This window comes from Neopsephotus bourkii, unplaced genomic scaffold (assembly GCF_033783945.1).
Source record: "Neopsephotus bourkii isolate Nb327-2 ecotype Australia unplaced genomic scaffold, CSIRO-AGI_Nbou_v1 NB_860, whole genome shotgun sequence".
In the NCBI taxonomy this organism is placed as follows: domain Eukaryota; kingdom Metazoa; phylum Chordata; class Aves; order Psittaciformes; family Psittacidae; genus Neopsephotus; species Neopsephotus bourkii.
In genome coordinates, this window is record NW_026901356.1 from 1,652,763 (window position 1) to 1,673,621 (window position 20,859).

The 20,859-nt window shown below is 42.8% G+C and overlaps 1 protein-coding gene across 3 annotated transcripts in view; it reads right to left on the reverse strand.

Annotated features, from left to right (window-relative positions):
- The window catches only part of MPPED2 (metallophosphoesterase domain containing 2), a 276,881-nt gene extending 264,639 nt beyond the window's left edge, over positions 1 to 12,242 (reverse strand). For 2 of the 3 annotated variants that reach the window (XM_061356580.1, XM_061356578.1), the window contains exons 1-2: positions 12,142 to 12,242; positions 8,306 to 8,546 (exon numbers count right to left, since the gene is read on the reverse strand). In XM_061356580.1, coding sequence (XP_061212564.1) covers positions 8,306 to 8,433 — 128 coding nt within the window. In that variant the 5' untranslated portion in view covers positions 8,434 to 8,546; positions 12,142 to 12,242. Of the gene's footprint in view, positions 1 to 8,305; positions 8,547 to 9,434; positions 9,458 to 12,141 lie in introns of those variants that run through there. The other variant, XM_061356579.1, reaches the window with a different exon arrangement.
- Between the last annotated feature and the right edge of the window lie 8,617 nt (positions 12,243 to 20,859).

Here is a 20,859-nt window from a genome sequence, read left to right on the forward strand (position 1 = left end):
ACGAGAAAGATAATCAAAATGAAAACAATTTATTTAAAAAATTTCAAGACATTTCAAAGATTACATCTGAGGCTTTGATTTGATTTTTTTAATGTATAATTATATATTTATTTAGTTTTCATTTAGTCGCTCCTTTCTACCAGGAGGAAAAGTGAATGCCTGGCTGACTTGAAATTTACAAAATCAATAAACCATAAAGATGAATTTTTCCTCTTAATATATGTTAATTATCATAATCTTTATATGTACTTTGTTAACAGCCAGAGAAAAATGTCCCTGAAAGAATCATAGCCTAAAATTAAGGGAACCACTTCAGCTGGCATCTATGAGTGACTGGCCCTGTCCCACTGGAAGCAATAAGAGTGTCATTAATCATTCCTTTTAACAAGTACAGGACATGGCTCCTATTTATTAAATATGCTGGGCCCCATTAAATTTTCATTCTGAACAATTATTTTCCCCAAAACTACCATTTTACCATTCACAGGAAAGAAAATAACCCTTTGGTAATTCTCACTGCTGGCCAAAAGTGAATGTGCTTTAAGAAACAAAGAAGCCTGGAGTAATTAAAAAGTAATGACTTTTTTCTTTGTGCTCTCTTTATAAAAGGAGCATAGGGAAAGATATACTGGACTAGCACCTTTTCCTTCCCATAAACTGATACAATAGCTAAACATCCGGGAGTAATGTGCTGACCCTGATGCTCCCAGTCACTACACTCAATTCCTTATACCAGAGAAATTGTAAACGTGGTAAATAGCCAGTCTCCTGGCTTACAAATACATCAGATGAAGTCCCTCTATCATACTCCTTTCTCCTTCCCTCCCCCATTCTCTCTCCATCTGCTGCTCTCCTGGGAAGGGAGTGCTACACTTAATGGCTGTGTGCTTTTAAGTCTTATGTGCTGGATATAAGTTAATGCCCAGTACAGTAAGTGAGGACTCTGCTATGAGGAAGCCTCCAGTACTGTTTTTCCCTTGTCAACATCCAGTGGAAATTCTGCAGCCCTGATGTCAAGCAGCACGCAAGGAAGAGAGGGTCTGGGAACCTTTAATGTCACAAAATCAAATCTTGCACACAGCACAATCATTTAAATAATCTTTTGGTAAAAACAGGGGAGTTGGGATTTTCTTATTTGTATCTCCCCTCAACATCATGATTTAAATTCAGAAGCTATGCCCATTATAAAACAGTGGGGAGTACGCACGTTAATCTTGGCAGCATTGAGATCTACAAGTAGTAACATGGGCTTGATCCATCAGAGTGAAAAGAGGACGACTGTATTTGGGGATTACATGTTAGCTTGCCCCCAGCCATCCTCTCGGCACCCCCCCAGAAAGCGCAGCAGCAGCAGCAATGCTCATCCACCAGCACTTTGTCTCAGTCAGCCTTTCACACAGCAGATCCTGCAGGACACATACATCTGGTATGCTGGGAGAATCTCCAAGTTTATAGAGATCAAACTTTATTGTCAACTCTTCAGGAGATAAATAAAATGACTTAACTCCAGGTACCTAAAGGTTATTGCTTGGAATCCAGACTTTCAGTTTACTGCTCCAACCACTTGGTACTGCTCTGGACATGCTACCAGCCACCGTACATGTTACTGGGTACCAAATTATCATCAGCTGTCACTTTATTTGAAAAAGGCATCAAAATGAAAATTATTAAATGAAGAAGAGTCACATTTACTACAGACTAGAACTGGTTTGACTTCAGTGCTTTTACACACACACATTAGCAGTTTCGGTTTATGTCATCTTAGTCTGCAGATTTGATTTTTTTATAATACTTTTTGCAGTTCATGTATTTGCTTATATTGTGGTGGACTTGGCAGTGCTGGGTTAACAACTGCACTCAATCTCAGATGTCTTTTCCAAATTAAACAATTCTCTAATCCTATGTTTTGGCTACAGTTTTCTCATAATTAAAACCACACACAGTATCACAAAACTTGCCCTCTACAATGTAACACCTAAAAATTGCAATCCTAATGGCGTACATCAAAACTGAAAGCAAATGGGCAAGACCTGAATTCCCAAATCCCACCAAACAAGCTCTGTGCACCTTCTGAAATAACTTTATCTTCAAAGAAGTATCTTTACAAGTTACATCTCACTGTTAAGAGATGCATGTTTGAAAGTAATCTCCCTGCCACACTGCATTTGTTATGCATAAGCATATTTATTTTCTCAAGTTATGCCATGACATTTTACAGAATTTAAACCCAAAACTCTCTGAGTGTTCTTCTGGGAAGGAAACACACTGGCTTTTTCCATTTCTGAATTCTTCCATAGATACCCATGACAGGCAACCAACTCGGTAATAAACCACCTCTGAAACGTCAACTCAAAGTCACTGTGCAACACCAAGTATCACCACCAACACCCAGTCACTTCTGAAATAGTCCTGATTCAAACATAAGTAAGCTGAATATAGTTAACATACAACAGACATCTAAATCCACAGTTTATGGGGTTTTCCTTTTGCCTATTTGTCCAACAATACATTCAAACAAGGATTTGTAAAATAAAGTAACAAGATGTGTGGTAGGAAGGTGCAGCACTTTCCTTGGCCTTGGAATAGCCATGGGTCACAGGTATCACTGCTAGCAGGGAAGATCAGCCTCATTCTGCCACAAGGAGAAAACCAGGAGACAAAAACTCTATGATGTGATTTGTAGTGTGGGGCCTGCAAATTTTGTAAAGTATTAACTCCCTGCTTGGAAATGTATGCTCTAGAAGTTGTTTCACAGGATGGACTGCACTCTCACCCTTCAAGCATTAAACAAAAGCAAGAATCTTCTGCTTCCACAACAATATCCCTAGTGCCCTGGCATTTTAAATGAAGAATCTTCAACCTTCCAGTGACAATACAACAACCATGATTGTAAAGTTTATTCATTTTTCTGGTCTAACTACTTCACAGCAAAGAACTGCCTTGGTGAGCAATCTTGCTCCAGCACAAGGTACTGCAGTAGGGACCAGGGCTGCAAAAAGCATTCCTTCATCAGATCCCATGACACATCTCCCATAAGATAAAAACACACTGCATATTGTACCAAGACATGAAACCCTAAGTCAGCGGTCACTCAGTATGACTGACCACTAAATGAACTACAAAGCAATAGTATTAATATGGCATCACAGAATGCTTTGGGATGGAAGGGACCTTAAAGCTCATCCAGCTCCAACCCCCGGCTATGGGCAGGGACACCTTCCACTAAACCAGGTTGCTCTAAGCCCTGTTTGACCTGGCCTTGAACACTACCAGGGATGGGGCATCCACAGCTTCTCTGGGCAACCTGTGCCAGCACCTCACCACCTTCACAGGGAAGAATTCCTCCCCAGTATCTAACTTAATCTCCCCTGTTTCAGTTTAAAGCCATTCCCCTTTTATCTATCATTACTTGCTCTTATAAAAAGAATGAAATCATATAATGAAAATTTCTGGCAGCCTCTTCCCAGGAACACTAATGATACAGGGTTTTATCACCAAGTTAAACCAGGCCTGACTTCCATCTTAAGACAATGTGGAAATACAGTAACTAATAGGTTAACAAGCAACAAAACTTTGTTTTAAACCCATCCTATGTCATTGTTGTTGTTAATAGTAATAAATAATAGTAATAATAATAGTAATAGCAATAATAGTAATAATACACTTTCCATTTTCGCAGCATCAACTTCGCAGGGACATCAGAACATGTTTTTAAAGGTGGGTTGGTATTATTCTTTTTCACCATGACAAAGAGAGGTCAGAAACTTGAACTTTTCAAGTGAGTTTAGCATAGTGTGACTACACCACATGAGAACGTACAAGGGGACTAAATTTGCAGTTTAATTACAAAACTGTGATTCCTAACCATTATATCCCCACTGTATGAACACTTCACTTTCAGCACCCTCCACTCCAGCATCTCAAAAGGCTTTAAATGTAAGTGTACCCTCATGAAGAAGTTTTTACTCTCATTTTACATGTAAAATTTATGTTTACACCTTATGCGTAGATTTTATTTTTTTGTTTGCACAATGAGTAAGTAGGTTTTACACCGGGTTGTAAACTGCTGAGCTTCAGCAGCCACCCATGCACTGACACACTGACAGACCGGTGAGGGAAAGGAAATGTCAAGCAAGCCCATAATCTATGAATGCCGGTTCTTTCCCCCTCCTCCCTACATGAAATAAAAGTTGAGAGTATTACAAATCAAATGCATGATTTCCTGCTGATCTCAGTGGGAGTTTATAAAGCCCATTAAACGCAGGATGGTTCCCCCCCCAAAAAAAGACACACAAGATCCTATTTCTCAAGGTTAGTAGTCTAATACGATCTCTGGGTTTTATCAATTTAAGGCTTCGTCACAGTTGAAAGTTTTTTCTTCTGTGAAGCTATATTTTTATATTACTGTCATTATTATGCACATTTACACAACTCATATATTTAAATACTTTATTCAACAATACAGGTATTTCTACTAATATAAAACTCTGTTTAGACTCTTTGTTTTAAAATAAGAATATTCACATGGGGAATTACTCCAAAACAGAAAAGGCAGTAAAATTACATAGTTATAGATTGTTCAGTGTATCTCCATGTACAAATAAAATCATTTAGAAGCCTTTTGCCAGGCACAGAAACCTCTGTATTTTTCTTACTCCCCTGCTACTGAATTTAAACCATACCAGCATTTGAACATGTACTCCCAGGTACCCTAAGAACAAGCCACCAAGCCATTCTGGTGAGACCAGAGGAAAGCTAATGAACCCCCCTTCAAGGCTCAGCCTGCGGCAGCTTGGGCTACAGCTATTACACCTCCACAAAATTCCCTCATCCTCACCAGCTGGGCATGTCCAAATAGGCGTTTTCCATGACAGATACACAAAGTTTATTTCACTCTATCCTTCCTTTCCCCACTGCCCCCTAAAGTAAACGGGGTTTTGTACTGAAACAGGAAGATTTTTCCCTCTGGTTAAAACCTAAGTAATTTTCTACTTGGATTTGTCACATTTTCATCTCAGCTCTTTTCCATTGATCTGAGGACAAAAATGGGCGAGAAGGTTCCACAAAACAGAGCTTTAATAATTCATGTTAATTAAAATGGTTTAAAGACCCACTGTGGTAGGATGCTACTGCTCACTGGCACTGGTGGCACCACTGACCTCATAAAGAACATCTCAAGGGTCTGAACAGGCTGAAAATATTTTCCTTTCCCTTCTTTTAATAAATAAGTAAATGAGTAAACATAATACCTGGCAGCACTACACTGAAGGGGCAAGAAGCATTTGCCTCTTGAAGTCACAAATCCTGACAAGAAATGAGAAAGCACAAGAATAATGGCATAAGAATAATGATCATCAAGAAGCAAATGGAAGCATATTATAATTGTTATTATTTTGCAGCTGCCCTTTAAAGCAGGGAACTAAGGTGAAGCAGTTAATTAAAACTGAACGTAAACATGACTTGTACAAAGCATCCGAATACACACATTCAGTAACATCTTCAGGAAGTAAGTGAAACCTGTGGGTGGGAGCACTGCTTCAAGATGACAAAATATTTAACACGATATCCCTTTACCCAAAGAAATTGTACAGTAAAATCTGCCTTTAGAACACCTGCCCAAACATTAATTAGTACAGAAATAAAATACAAGATTGGGCAAACTGATAGAAAAATCAGACTATACCAGAGCTTAAGGAACTAACAAAACTTCTGCGCTAGGACCAGAAATGGCTCAGTATATGCCAAGAATCCCATTCTCACCCTTGCACATGAAGATGCATATTCGTAAGGAAATTATTTTTGAAAAAATTATTTCCTTCAGGAAAGAACATTGCCCTTGAGCTGCACCCAGCTATTGATTTACAGTATGCAGCAGGACCCAGTAACAACATATTGCCCTGCTAGTTACATACCTGTTACCACACTCAGTTCCCATGTTGCTTTATTCATTTCCCATCAACCCGTATAATTTAAAGTAAGTTGTTTACTAAAAAAGAATGAAACGTCCACAAACAAACAATAAATAAATAAATGCCTTACTTTAAGATAACAAAAAAGAATAGCTGACTGTAAAACGAATAAAATTAAACGATCCTAGGAGCTCAGCAATGTAGTAGTAGTAAAGATACAACAGGATAAAAAGATGATAGTTTCTGTGTTAATACTGCTTTTACTGATTTTCTGTTGAGGTTTCTGGTTTGATGGCACCCTCTTTCAGAAACATGCACAGTGCTTGTCTTACAAATATTGGGTAAACAAATAAGGCCCTTTCTGAAGCTACCACACCATGGAATCATAGAATCATAGAGTAGTTAGGGTTGGAAAGGACCTTAAGATCATCAAGTTCCAACCCCCCTGCCATGGGCAGGGACACCTCACACTAAACCATGCCACCCAAGGCTCTGTCCAACCTGGCCTTGAACATAGCCAGGGATGGAGCATCCACAACTTCCCTGGGCAACCCATTCCAGTGCCTCAACACCCTCACAGTAAAGAATTTCCTCCTTACATCCAATCTAAACTTCCACTGTTTAAGTTTTAACCCCTTACCCCTTGCCCTATCACTACAGTCCCTAATGAAGAGTCCCTCCCCAGCATCCCTGTATCTCCACTCAGCCTTCTCTTTTTCTTTGTTTCCATTGCAAATCTGAGACTAACCCCTTCATCATTTTTCTAAATTTTTATCTTCTTTTTAGTATACCGTATCATTCTGTGAAACCAAATGGCTGATTTTAAGAAAGATGCAGTATTTCAGTTAAAAATTCCTTAAAATACTGTCGCTATACTGTACTTCATAGTTTCAGTACTTACCGGAATGACACAGCTTCTCCAAACAAGTAAAATATCTTTTAAGACATGTCAAGTCAGTTGCATTTAAGAGGTACACAAATTGCTACAGAAGTAGCTGAATGTTTGTGAGTTTTTGAAAACAAGCATGAGCTATTTATTTTTACAATGTTGAGCACCACACTTAGCTGGCCCTAAAATCAGCTCCCACTCAAATCAATGTCAGTAACAAGGGGTTCTTTAAAGCTGCTTTCTCCATTTCTTTTGTTTGTTCTGAATTCATTCTCTACAAAACATTTGTACTTATTGTCAGTCTGGAGTGCAAAACGTGCAACAGAGATTAGCTGACAAAAGGTCTGAAAAGTGAATCAAAAAACAGAAATTCTGAAAAGTGAATCAAGAAACTGAAATGTTTCTAGAAGAGTTACACCATCGTTTTACTAATAAATCAAACACAATTAGAAAACTTTTTCCACCTTGAAAAGCCACATGCATGGCAGCCCTCTCCAGCATGCCTCCCAAAATTGCCGTTAGGGAGATTGCAACCACATGAAATCCTATTAGAAGGTGCTGAACTCCCACATTGTGACTCTTCCCAAAGGCTTCTACATAACAAGAATGCAACGAAGTACCATGCTACTTTCCTCCCCTTATTGTGCAAAATCCTTATCAAATTCAACAGAATGACATCCTTCACAATTCTGACTAACAATGGCACACAGGAGGTCAAGAGATGTCTTTGTTTTAGTTCCATGTGCTTTTCACTCTATTAACGCTAAAAGAAAAAGAACATTCACAGAAATAACCGATAAAGATCAACTCTGACTGAACAATGGGAAGGAAATTCAGAGTTAAAACTGGTACTTAGCCCTTAACACAAACTATTGTGCCTATGGACTGTGCAGCAGAGTGATCCCACAATGCCCAGGAAAAACAAGGTGAGCTAAGAAGCCCTCAGCCCCCCAAGTTCCCATGCTGTTGTTGGTTTAAGCTGGGGCCAGGAACCTTGTTTTAAGGAGGTTATTCGTATTTCTTGGGAGGAAAGACTCTTGTGCTGCGGGGCAGATTGGGTGGAATGCAGCATGGGGCACACGTTCCACTCGCAATCAGGAGGACAAAGGATTCAGTTATGGGGGGGGAAGACGACGACAATTAGTCCCAATTAGGCCTATTTCACAGCTGAGTGTAAGGGCTGGGGGAAGGGAGTTTAAATTTTCAAGCAATGGGTCCCTCAGGCAAGTTGAGGTGACATCAGGCATAAGTTTCAGGGAATGTGCCCTACTAGTCACAACTAGTCAATTACTAACTAGTACTTGGGTAAGTTATCTCCAGGAGATGATGGAGTGGTGCTCCTCAATCACGCCACAGGAGAAATATGACAACCATTTCGCCTACTGGCCAGTGTAATGATCACCAATTTTCCCAGTTCTCAGCCTGCTCCTTCAGCAGTGTGTTCGACCCAGACACACACACACACACACAGACACACACCAAGGCAATGCCATCAACAAATACTCACATATGCACGTGCGGCGGCTGGAACCTGCTCTGGTTGATGTTGTAGTGTGTGAATGCCTGTGTTGGGTTGGAGCTGTATTCATCCACCGTTATGGTAACTTTCCCTTGTGAAGGAATTCCATGAGCCATCCTTCCTCCTTATGGACATGAGCAGCTCACAACTTCCCAAGGCCAGGGGTGGGGTAGGGCATTGTGTTCCAGGCAGGTCCCAACTCCCAGCAGCTCATCAACTCCACAGACCTCTGCCAGGAGAGAAAGATGGCACAGACTGATATATGAACTCCAAGGAGATGCAAATGTACACAGACATATCACTTTATCATTTCCCAATTTCATTTCAAAGATCTTTTTCTGTATTTTTTATGTACCCATCACCCAACTCCCTAAGCATTACTATTCATTTTTTCCAATTACATCATTTAACTCCATCATCATTAAATGCACCCAAAAGACGAATGCTTAAAGTAAGGCTTTATCTTGGGGGAAAAGAAGGAGGGGAGGGGACCAGGAGGAGAGAGACTCTATGCTGAAAGCTCTCCACATCTACTACTTTATTCTAAACATCTTGTGCTAATTGCAACTATGGGCATTAACAAGTGGACCCAGTTTCCCTAAGGACAAATGGTTTTCCACAAATGCACACTTTGTTTTGGAGGCCTTGTTTCAGCTTTACAAAGTAAGTTACATCTGAAAGACTTAAAAAAAAGCTGACGCAAAGAGTAAGATTCTACAGTGGCAACAGGTACATCCAAACACACCTCTGAATCAAAGTATTTCTCTGGCCAGCGAAAGGCTAGCATCTAGACAATATTAACTAAGTACCTATGGTGCACTGGCAATGAAACTTGATTTGGATTCATCACCAAGCAGTAATGATTTATCTGACAGATTTAAGTGCAATTTTCTACATAAATATTTCTGCAGAAAATGAAAGAAATATGCTCTTCCCTCTCTATACAACCCTCTTTACCTTCTTCAAAGTGCTCTTAAACACATTTTGCATTAAGACTGGAAATGTTCTATAATACAAGCGTGAACCCAGCAGCCAGAAACTTCCCGAAGCTGATCTCTGTTGAGTTCCTTTCACAGAATCCAAGCTTCCATTTCTTCAATCAATAAACTCAGGATACCTCAGGCACCTTCCTTTCAGAGGGACTTTGTGGGAACTGATCAGCTGATGTTTGAAGAATACTTTCAATACTTTAAAAGCCCAGTTTAGGAAGCAGATCCTCAGCTGGGGCATGCTATCCCAGCTGCAAGGACTTGCATGAAATCATGGCACTTTGCATCAGTTGATCACACACACCCCCCCTTCGGTTGCCACACGCAACAGTGAATTTTTCCTGTCTGGTGTGTAATTTACAGAAGTAAATCATTGCTTGCAGGGAAAACAGAGACACAGGCCAGAAAAGAGAATGACTTGAGCCCTGAGCATCAAACTAAGCAGTATTTTTCCAGCATGATTTTCCTGGACTTCTCTTAGCTCCCAGTCAGAAATGTGTTTGCCATGTGTAACATTAAACATTCAGAATCTTTGATTGGTGTTCAAAATATATTTTTAATGCAAAGACTAATTTCCAGTTTGGCACGAAGCACAATAAAAATGCCCTGCAAATGGCAGATGGCCTGCTATAGGCCATTTATTTTACTATTTTACAACCCCAGGCCTACGAAGGCTTCCATATGTTAGTTAGGTTAAGACACTCTGCAACCTTCACTCCAGTAACTGGGTTCTATCCTTCATCTTCTTTAGCACTGGGGGAGAAAAAAAAAGATGAAGCCATCTAAAAACTGAGTCACTTGTGAGACAGCACATGTCCATAACTAAGGCTGTGGTCTCGTCTTTGTGCTATGCTAACCCCGTCTCAAAGGACTAAGCACAAATAGTTTCAGGGGTAAAATTAAGCAAGGTGAGCTTTACTAAACTAAATCTTTGCTGTCTGATGTAAAATGCGTGCAACAACTGCTCACGCATCATAACACAGTGGTTCCCATACCAAGTTTGCAGCTGTTTCCTTAATTTCCCTTACAATTATATTTTAGTGTTATTTTGCATAACATAAAACCCAACACCTGCTTCAAACTGCAGTCCGGTTCCAAGGACTGTAATTCTTCTGAGCCAGAAACTACCAAGAGTGTGCAACACAGAGCAGCATAATCGCCCTGCACTGAAAAGTAAATACAAATGAAAACGTCTTCCTGTTAGAGAAATTACTGTCATTAACCAGAATGCTAGCCATGGAACCTCTCAGGGAAAAAGCCCCAAGTTTTTCTTTTACACAGCAAGAACTTCAGCATCTGCATATATTAAAAAGTAGTGTGAAAATTACATGTCTAACGTTATAGTCTTTTGCAATTAAAAGCCACAATATAAAATCACCCATTAAACAAACAACAAAAATACGCTTGGGCTTTTAGAAAAGCTAAACCACGTTATTTTCACTAATCTAGCATAAGAAAGGTCAGAACATTAAATTTGATATTATAGTTCACTCATGGAAGAAAAATCCAATTTGTTCATGAGAGTGAATTATACATAAAGATAATAAGCATATTTTATAAGGTTTATAACAATCCATGTTACAGAAAGAAATTACAACTAGCATAAAACAAACGATAACAGGCTACTTGAATAGCTGTATTGAGTACTTTAAAGTTGACTTTGAGTAAGATTATATTGCTATTACTTCCCATTGTTCCAATCTTTAATCTTCAAAATAAATCTCTATACTTAAATTAAGACAAAGCCCAACAAAGCATCCTTTTAAAGTGAAATTAAACAACAAACGTGGGATGGGGGGAATAAAAAGTTAAATTTAACCTGGCTTCTGTGCCAATACTCTAATTTCCCATTTAGAGCTCAGTACTACAGCTCACCTACCACAAGTCCCTCATTATTACCTGCTTTATTGTGAACTTCTCAGTAGAAAGACATCAAAAAGGAACTGAACCCTTCAAAATTTTAAAACCAAATTTAATTTAGGCCTAAGGTTCAAAAAAGAATAAAGAAGTAAAAGACAGTTTGCATCTCTACCGTTCTTTCTCCAACTGCAACCAGACTTTGAAGATTACATACAGGAGATGAGCACAAAAGAATAAAAGTTGCATTATTTTTCACATCTGTCAAGACAGACACAAGTATCTTCTTATCTTCCGCGCCTTATCTGGCAATTTTAAACCATTACGAGTATATTAATAAGCTAAATGAAGATTATTTTTATTTCTGTAGCATGCTGCGTTTTCCCAAACGCAGCTGTTATCCTGGGCGCAGCGCACCTTTCCCGGCGTGGATGCGCACGGCCGCTGAGACAGGCAGGGCACATCTGTCCACATCTGCTCCCTTCCACAGGTACAACCCGTGTTCTCCACCGAAGGGCTGGCACCAACTTGGGCGCAGCCCACTTTAAAACAGCGCACCACTGCCACGAAAAAAAACCACCCCAAAAAGGGCGCCGAGAAGTAGTTGTACAACGTGGCATCGCATTCCACAGAGGGCTACGCACACCAGCGCTACTACACACGCGTGTGCACGGACACACGGAACCGCGAGAAAAGCGTTTCTCCCCTCTTTCCCCCCAGTAATATATCGCCGTCTTCCCCTGAATTTAACACTGGCCTTCGGGCTGTGGAAGGGGCTGTGGAGCTGCAGGCTGGCGGGAAGGATTAATTCCGGACACACATCCCCACTCCCAGCCCCGTCGCATCTCCCTACCCCGCCGCAGCCCCCCCGCATCCCGCACCCGGTGTCTCACAGCATGTCACCCCGCGGTCCTCCATCCGGCCGCGCTGCAGTTTGCGGGCAAACCTCGATTCCTCCCCCCCCCAGCCCCCCAGTACCTGTGCTCCGTCCGCGGCCCCGCGGGGCGCCGGGCTCGCCCCCCCCGGTGACTGAAGGCGCTGGGTGGCCAATGGCTCCGCCGCGGCCCCGTCCCGGCGTGTGCCGCAGCCCCCGAACGGGCCGGCCCCCCCGCCCCCGGGGGCAGCGCGGCGGGTTTGTGCGGTACGTGCCGCGGCGAACAAAGTTCATATCGCAGCCCCCCATCGCTACACAACCGATATTGTATGGCGGGGGAGGGGGGGAGCGGGGGGGTGATGCTCGGGAAAGGGAAGCAATAAACTCCGCGGCGGGGAACCGGGGCAGGGGTATTCCGGCGGTGCCAGCCGCGCCGTGCCCCGCACCTCGCCCCAACCCCCGGAAGGTCTCTCCAAGTCTTGAGGCCTCAGGGATCACGGTTTCAAAGCGGGTGCTCCCGCCGGCGAAAAGGAGAAGGAGGGGGGGAACTCCGCCGCGGAACGGCACCTCCGTACTTTGGCAGCGTGTCGTCCTCATCCCCACCCCCCCGTTCCCCCTGCAGGGAGCCCGGTCCCCCGCCGGCTGCTCGGCGCAGCGCCCGACCGCCGGCCCCAGCCAGCACAAAGCTGCCCGGCCTACCCTACCGGCCCCGACCCCCGGCCACCGCCGCACACCGCCGCCCGCCCCCGGCACGCTTCCAGCGTCGCAACCGCCCGCTCCACCCGGCCCAGGAGCGAGGAGACAGCGGCGGAGGGCAGCGGGGCACGGCCAAGGGGAGGAGGGCAGGGCAGGGCAAGGCTCAGCGCCGGCGACATCGCCGCCTCGGCTGCGGGGAAGCGCCGCCGACACCGCCGCACCGACCCGACCCGACCCGACCCAGCGGGCTCGGGGCGGTCACGGAGAGCGGGCGGCCGGTTTTATCCTTATTATTGTTTGCAGAAGGCTGGCCCCGCCGCCGGAGCTCCTGCCCGCCTCTCCCCTTCCCCGCTCTCGCCCATGACACGGCACCTCTAACCCGCTGCTTTGTGCGCCGCTGCCCCCGCCGATCCCCCTCGGCTCACCCACACCGATCCTCGGCCGCTCACCTTCCTCCGCCGGCGGGCGGGTCGGGGATGCCTTCAGCGCGGGCGGCGGGGCCGCTCCATGGGGCTGCCGGGGCAGAGCCTGCACCCGACCCCGCGGCGGTGCCCGGCGGCGGCCTGGGTGAGGGGCCGGGGCCGGGTCTGGGTGCGGGGAGGCGGCGAGGGAGGGCGCGGTGCAGTGAGCGGGGCTGCCACTGGGGTCAGGGAGCAGGCACCAGGAAACGCGGCGGCCACGGAGCTCTGCTCGCACACACACACACACACACACACACACACACACACCACACACAGCTCCTCCCGCCGCCTCGCACTTCACCCCCCCGGGCAGGGAGGGAGGAATCGCTGCTGCATTTCCCAAGTGCGGCACAGCCTCACTGGAGAGGCCGGCGGGATCCCAACCGGGGTCAGGGCGGGGAACCGGCTGCCACAGCCCCGAGGCCGCGGGGAGGGCCGGGCCGAGACCTCTTCTCCTTTCTTGTCTTCCTCCCTCCATCCCCGGGCTCGCACCCGGTACCCACGGCCGGCTCCGCGCAGCCAGTGCTGCTCAGCTCTTCCTTTGCCAAAATACATAATACACTAAATAAAAAACAACTATTTAGAAAAATAAACCCTCCAAACAGGTTTTCACGTCTCCCACACCTTTCACCGTTGGGTACTAACGCAGTGCTCTGCTCCTCCTGTAGATAACCTCACCTCCACAACCAGAAGAAACATGACGAAACGCTACTGTCGAGGTTAGCCTTTGAGGCTGACACTTGTCTTAGGGCAATTAGGGCTTTATATATGGAAAAGAAGAATCGGTGAGGTTGCTGGTGTCATACTTCTTTTTGTCGTTTTTGTTTCACAATCCACAGGAATTGCGTCAACAGCCATAACAGTAGCAAAGTAAAGATGGGGAGTGTTTGTTCTTCTACTTTCAAGCCAGCAAAATGAAGGGGGGACTTCCACAGTAACAGAATGGGGAGGAAAAAAAAAATAAAAACGGAAAAAATATCCAAATAATTCATAGTAATCAGGCTGATGGAAAATAAAAGCTCCTAACAGGCCTGTAAGAGTAAGTAGTGTCCTAGATATTTTAAATAAGCAATTTTGACTCAGGCCAACCTTAGGCTATGCATGGTAACTAGACAGGTTTTTCTTTGTTGTTGAAAACAATAAGAGTCCCGCGTATTGCAAGGGAGAAACCCACTAGGATGGATTGTCCTATTTAGAAGCATGGCAAACCAAGAAAAATCAACCTGAAAAAAAAAAACTAAATGGCCTAAGTTTTTCCAAATTTGGTATTAGACCTTTCATGACCGGTTTTTTGGTGGTGTTTGGTTTTTTTTTCTTACTGTTGCCATTTTCCATTTCGATAAAAGCAAGGACTGTGAACCACCAAAGGAAAATTATTGTTTCAGACAAAAAGGCCCACACGTGAGTCGTCCTCCACACCAAATCAAAGCAATATTTCCAGGGAAATCTTTGCCTGGAATGAAGTCTGAGGCTGTAGTCTCACAGATAGGTTTAGCTGACTTACTCTGACACAGCTGTAAAACAAGCAACCCAGCATTCATCCCTTGTGTGAGACCAGGGAACCCCACTGGGGAAACTGACCCGGTGAGCACTGGGGAAAAGCAGCCTGGTGTGGTCAGGAGGGATGCCTCCTGTACTGGTGTCCTGACGCATCTAGAACCCCCAGCACTACAAAAATGAGCTGCTAGCACAGAGGGAGGAACAGGGTAGAAGCCTGGCTGGGTGACCGGACTGGGGATTAGAAAGCTCAAAGACCTTCTGTCCAATACCTTGTATGGTGAGACACGAATCAGACACTGCCCCAGTGTCTCAGTGTCCTGGTACTGAAATAAGCATTTAGCTAATTCACTAGTCCTTATATAAAGTGGGGTACGTGGCCTGAAAGTTAGGGTACCTGGTGTTTGCCTATATGAACCCAGAGTGGGACCTTATTCTCAGATCACATCTTTGTCACAATAATAAATGTCCAGCAGCAACACCAAGCTGTAATACAGCATTTGGGAGCACTGGTTTTAATATATTACTTGACAAACTCTGAGGCATTTTCTCTCAAGAGCACAGAACAAAACTCTTCCTTTTTACAAACTTCTTGTTTTCCCTTTCCCCCACAACAGTATGCTTTCCAAAGACGTACCCACTTTAGAAATGTGCTAGCTTAGGGGTTGCTAAAAGAAGGAAAAATATTTTCCTTAAATTGATTAGAGACTTTTCTCTGGAAGAGAGCTGCATTTTGTTACCCTTCCTCTCTAATTCACAAGAGCAGCATCAAAGTGAAAGTCTAAGTACAGGAAGAAAAAGGGTCTTTATTTTGGCTGGAACATGTATTTATTAATACACACTTAACAAGAGGATCTCAGGGATAAATCTGAAAACTAAAAAGTAAACAAGCTGTTTATGGTGAGTGTCACAGGACTGATTTTTCTAGTTGGGCAAAATTCAAAGCAGTGAACAAGCAGCTTTTGTTTACTTTAATGCTTCCTATTCTTACTGTTAAAAACGTAGGTTATACATGAAACCTGAGTCATGTTCAGAGTTTGTGCTGGATTTTGTGGGTTTTTTTTCACTTTTACAAACCCAAAGTAAGTATCATCAAAGATACAGACACGGCAGATGCACATTAAAAATTATAAAGCACTACAGTATCATCAAAAGCATACAGATTCTTCACAATCTGTTATACCATCTCTAATACACTTCCTAGCACAAGGCAGAGCTGACAGCTTTTGAGATGCAAGGGAGTCCTGAATGGATCATGGACACCTATCTTGCTTTGCTCTTTACTTTTGGAAAAGTCTCCCTAAGTATCTGTGAAGCAATACAAGAAAGTGTTATTTAAATTCCACTCTGAGAACTTACTCCTTAAATAATAAGGGGGGTCTTGAGTGATCTTTTACACAAAAAGGGATTAAAAAAAATATTCTCTAAACCTCTTTCAAACTGTGTATCATGACATTGCTCTGTGGTCGTACCGCCCTGATGCAGATCCTGTCTGGTCAGGATGTACCATGTTATGCAGCGCATGACTCTGCTCCACAATTTGCTGCATGTTGCTTGTTGAGAGTACTCTTAGAATAAGCTCAAGCATATTCTATTGCCTGACCAAAGGAGGGAAGACCTGATTACAAGGCCACGTCTCACTGTATAAGACGATCAACAATGCTACTTCAAGGGTGTTTCCACACCAGCCCCACTCCTCTGCCTCTTACTTCTGCTCCCATACTTCAGGGATACAAACCACAAGAAGAACAAATTAGGTTTTTGAAACAGTCTCCTTCCAAAAAGGCAAAAAAAGGGTTTGAAGGCCTATCAGTTCCCCAGTCTGCTCTGCAGCAGTCTCTTGAATGCTTATGCTGGCATAGCAGCAAGTGCCACAGCCTGCAGCATGGGACCAGGACCAGCACAGGGCATGCTGCAACTCCAGAGAAAGTGAGGCCAGTGTTTCACGCTATCTTTTAGTCTGGATGCAGCATTTCAGCCTGCAGAGACTGGGGCATGCTGGTACAGTACTAGGCAATACCTATTTTGGTTTGTTAACATTTTAAGAGAGTAGAGTTTGATCCAGTGGGTGGTAGCACTCCACAATGAAAGTCACTGGACTCACCATATTTCAATATAGACCACTGTGATTCTGCCAGAAACTGTATCTTAATGGGCTTATTCCCTTCATCCAAGCAGAAATTCTTCAGTAACTGTGGAGCAGAAGACAACAGGAGAAAACTGGTTCAGGCTTCATGCCCCACTGAGCAGATACGACATTCCAAATTTGCAGAATATAGTTGAATAGATTAAAGGTTCTCCACTGCTCTCTTCCCCCATTTGTAGCCCATAAGTCATAGAGCATGTAGTGTGCATGCTGGCCAACAATGGGTAAACCACAGAAAAACATAGTATTAGCTGTAAAGAACAAACAGGAAAAAAAACAGGACTCCAATTTTGAAAATGCACACCGATTTTTTAGCTCTTGGAGCTTCTTTCCCTTAAGAAAATTACAACCAGAAGTAGCAGCTAATTAAATCCTAAAAACTGAATTCAAATGATAAAATACTGTCTCTTGGCTTTTGATTTTTGTAATCTCTACCATTAGGAATTTTCATCTGACTTCTCTCTCAAACCTGGGCCCATGCACTAACCTGTTCAACACTCCAGCAAACACTCCATCTTCAGGTAGAATCCATGGCCTCTCCATGGAAGTGCTCCAGTTTTTGGAGAAAAATGACAGTTCTCAAAAGGAACATGAGCCTTCTGTCAGAATCTGCAGACAGAGAGGAACACCTCATTATAATGCTGATGGAGCATCGGATAGGACTACTGAAAGGAATGTCACTAGTTGCCCTCTGGGCACTCTTTTTATATTCGATGGACCAGAACATCGGCACAGGATAATGGTTGTCTGCTGCCTTTCCCCTATTAAACTAAATTAAATATTTGATTGGAACTTTCCTAATTGCCCTCTGTAAGAATAAAAAAGTGATGCAGAAAAGCTGTAGGTGAATCATTTGCCCTTCTAAAACTTCCCAGTGTAACTGCTAGTCAAGGCGCCTAGAGAAGAAATCATTCCTATTATTTAGTTTTGGTTTGAACATTCCGTCAAACATTCTTTTTTTCAAAATTGAGAAGGATGTAAGGGCTATGTTATTCCTTCATAACGGAGCACACAGTGACTTCAGTTTTGTATGTACATAAAGATGCAAGTACTGTTTGGTGCACAGCAGTTATTGCAAAGGCATTACTGCAGGACCTCCTGCATACTGAAGGCCAGGGCACACTACAAGGAAAGGTTTTTGGTGGTCACCTGGTCAGTGAGGTCTGTCAGGGAATACACATCTGTGGGAGTAGTGTGAGGAGTTCAAACATCCTATTTATGGCATATCAATTTACTTGTGTAGGAGAAGGTGGATGCCTTTTTTCCTCAAGTGATCGTTGTATCACTTAAGTGGCTTACGCTGCACCAAGTCAAAGCCAGTGCATGAGGAAACCTTCAGTTTAATTCAGCTGCAGTTCAGGCACTGGAAGCTCATTGCACCAAGTAAGTCCAAAGCTTGAAGTTCTGTCAGGAAACAGGCATTTACTGAAACAGTAAAGAGTATTACAAACCTCTCTTAACCTTTAACTTACTCAACAGCTCCCTTCCCTCTTCATCACTTAGATTATCTCACCCTGTGGCAGACACTGTCCACACTACAGTTCTGTTCCTGCGTGTAAGATGAACTGTGTTCCTGTGAGTTTTGAGCAGTCACAGTGATATCAGACAGCTTCCTGTCCACACTCTCCCTCTACCCATGTCCTTCCAACTTTAGAGAGACTATTCAGTGAAGTGGGTTTATATCACACTGAGTGCATTCTGCAAATGGCAGGCTCCACAAACTGAAATTCCTGCAGACGGAAAAAAATATTCTCTGTTCCTAAGAGAAGATCCGTATTGCACAGAAAAAATTCTGTATGGAAAGCAAATTGCAAAACTGAAATAGATCTTAGCTCACACTGCAAGTAAAGCAGTTTACATGGTGGTATAGTACAGAGAATATTAATCCTATGTTATCTTGAAGATTGTTTTCTTTTAAGGCTACAGATTTAATGGCATACTCATCTGATGAGGGTGACTGTTATCAACAGTTACTCAGAGTTAACCTCTTTATATCTAAACAAATAACGCTTCACTTCATGCCTTGCACAACTAACCTCACACTTCTGACATGGTCTCCAGCACATGTACATCTAGTTCCATTTTATGGACTCCAAATTACCTTTGGGTCAGGAATGTGGTCCCTTTATAGAAAATTGTTGGGAATTGTAGGATGAACAAAATGGAAAGCTATTAAAGGGGTCAGGCATTCCAACATGGAGATCTTTCCAATCTGACATGAAGTTAAGAATAAGACTCCATTATGGAAGGAAAAGATTTTCACAGTCATTCTCAGGAGGGTAGTCACTTTGAATGTGCCCAGTAACACTGCTGATCTGAAGGAACAGTTAAACCTAGAGTCTGAAGCCAAAATCTTTATTATGTGCTAACTGTCATAGTTATCAGACTCTGCTGAACAGAAAATACAGTTTGGGATGCTTATGAATCCTCCCATTCTGTGATGAAAGAGCGAAGCTCACATTCGCATTCAGTGCTGTCTGATAAAAGACAGGTTTCTGGAAAGAACTAGATAAGGTCTTATGGTATAATCTCTGGTTAATGATAATTTTTATCCCTTGACTGGATGTTTTGAAATCAATATTCCATAGCAGTTACTGTCTAGATTTTTAATGCATTCAGGCTGAAAACACTTGCTAAGAACTGAGAGATTCTATACTCTTTGTCTCAGACACCCTAGGAAAGAAAATCATGTATTCTACTTATTGCCTAGCATTTGTGTTCAGTGTTGGCAAACTGGTCCCTGCATGTCTTTGAGGCATATGGAAATTGATGATGAAAGTGTCTAGTATAACTAGAAGTATAATTTGATGAAAACTGAAGCAGTGAACTGTGAGAAACTGCTAAATCAGTGTCATCAAACTCTGCTTGAAAAATAATGAAACAGAAATAGCACTAGGGCACGAGAAATGCAGGGCGAAGACTGTGAAACCAGAGAGTAAATACACAGATTAAGGAAGCACACAAGATATCCTTTTAATTGTTAGTTTTGAAACACATGCACAAAATACAGTACGCTTTCCCTGTTCAAATTCACTTGACGGAGAGAGTGACATCATGTCTCCTCCAAACTGTTCAAGCCAAAATCTTGGCACAAGCTCTTCCAATAGAATACCACATGTTTGGCCCTGGCACTCTTACCTGTCTACACATACCCATGTGCAGAATAAGAAGAGCACTGTGGCCCATGCAAATCCTAGCTATAGCTCAAGTCCCTTGGGGCAATACAGAAAGACCAACATAGAAAACATATTACAGTTTTAAAGCAATAATCTTGCTAAGGAAAATAAATGTAACCTCAGAGGTAATATGACATTTATTGCCTAAAAGTTAACAATTCCTGAAGCTGTAAAAGTACTCTATAAATACGACCTGAAGATGGCAGTGAAAAGATCGTGATATTGCTTTATTCTTATACATAAGAATAAAAAACAAACTTACACAGAAATCTGAAAGCAAAAGGACAAAGGCAGAAGACGCTGTATGTTTTGAGGGTTTGCCTACATCAGTAAACACACTCAAATTACTGAAAAGAACAATGATTCTATTCAGTTGTACCATGTTTTGAGATTGCAACATGTGCTTGTATGCTCAAGAAAGGGATATAAGCTTGCATATTCAAAGACTTGCCAGAAAATTTGTACAAAAAGATCACAGGGAGGCAGAGACAGCTGGAAAATTGGAGCAGGGTCTCTGATTTTCATGCCAGTGTTACACCTAATGCAAAGGGAATGCAGATGATGGACTGCAAGCTATAAGTTACTCCTCCTGCCACTTAGCAGTGGGCTTGTGAAGCTGAACAAGAACTGGGAAGTTAACAAAAATAAAAAAACCCAAACAAACAACAGAGCAAAAAGACCCAGAAATGACAGAAAGTGTGCTCTTGTAAATGAAAATGTTTCTGTCAGAACATTTATTGTAGTCACATCAACATTTTCCTATACAAAAGGCAATCATCAAAATGAAGCAGTGGATACCAATTGCTGGTTTCTCTAACATGTAGTTAGTCTGATTTGGAAATTTAA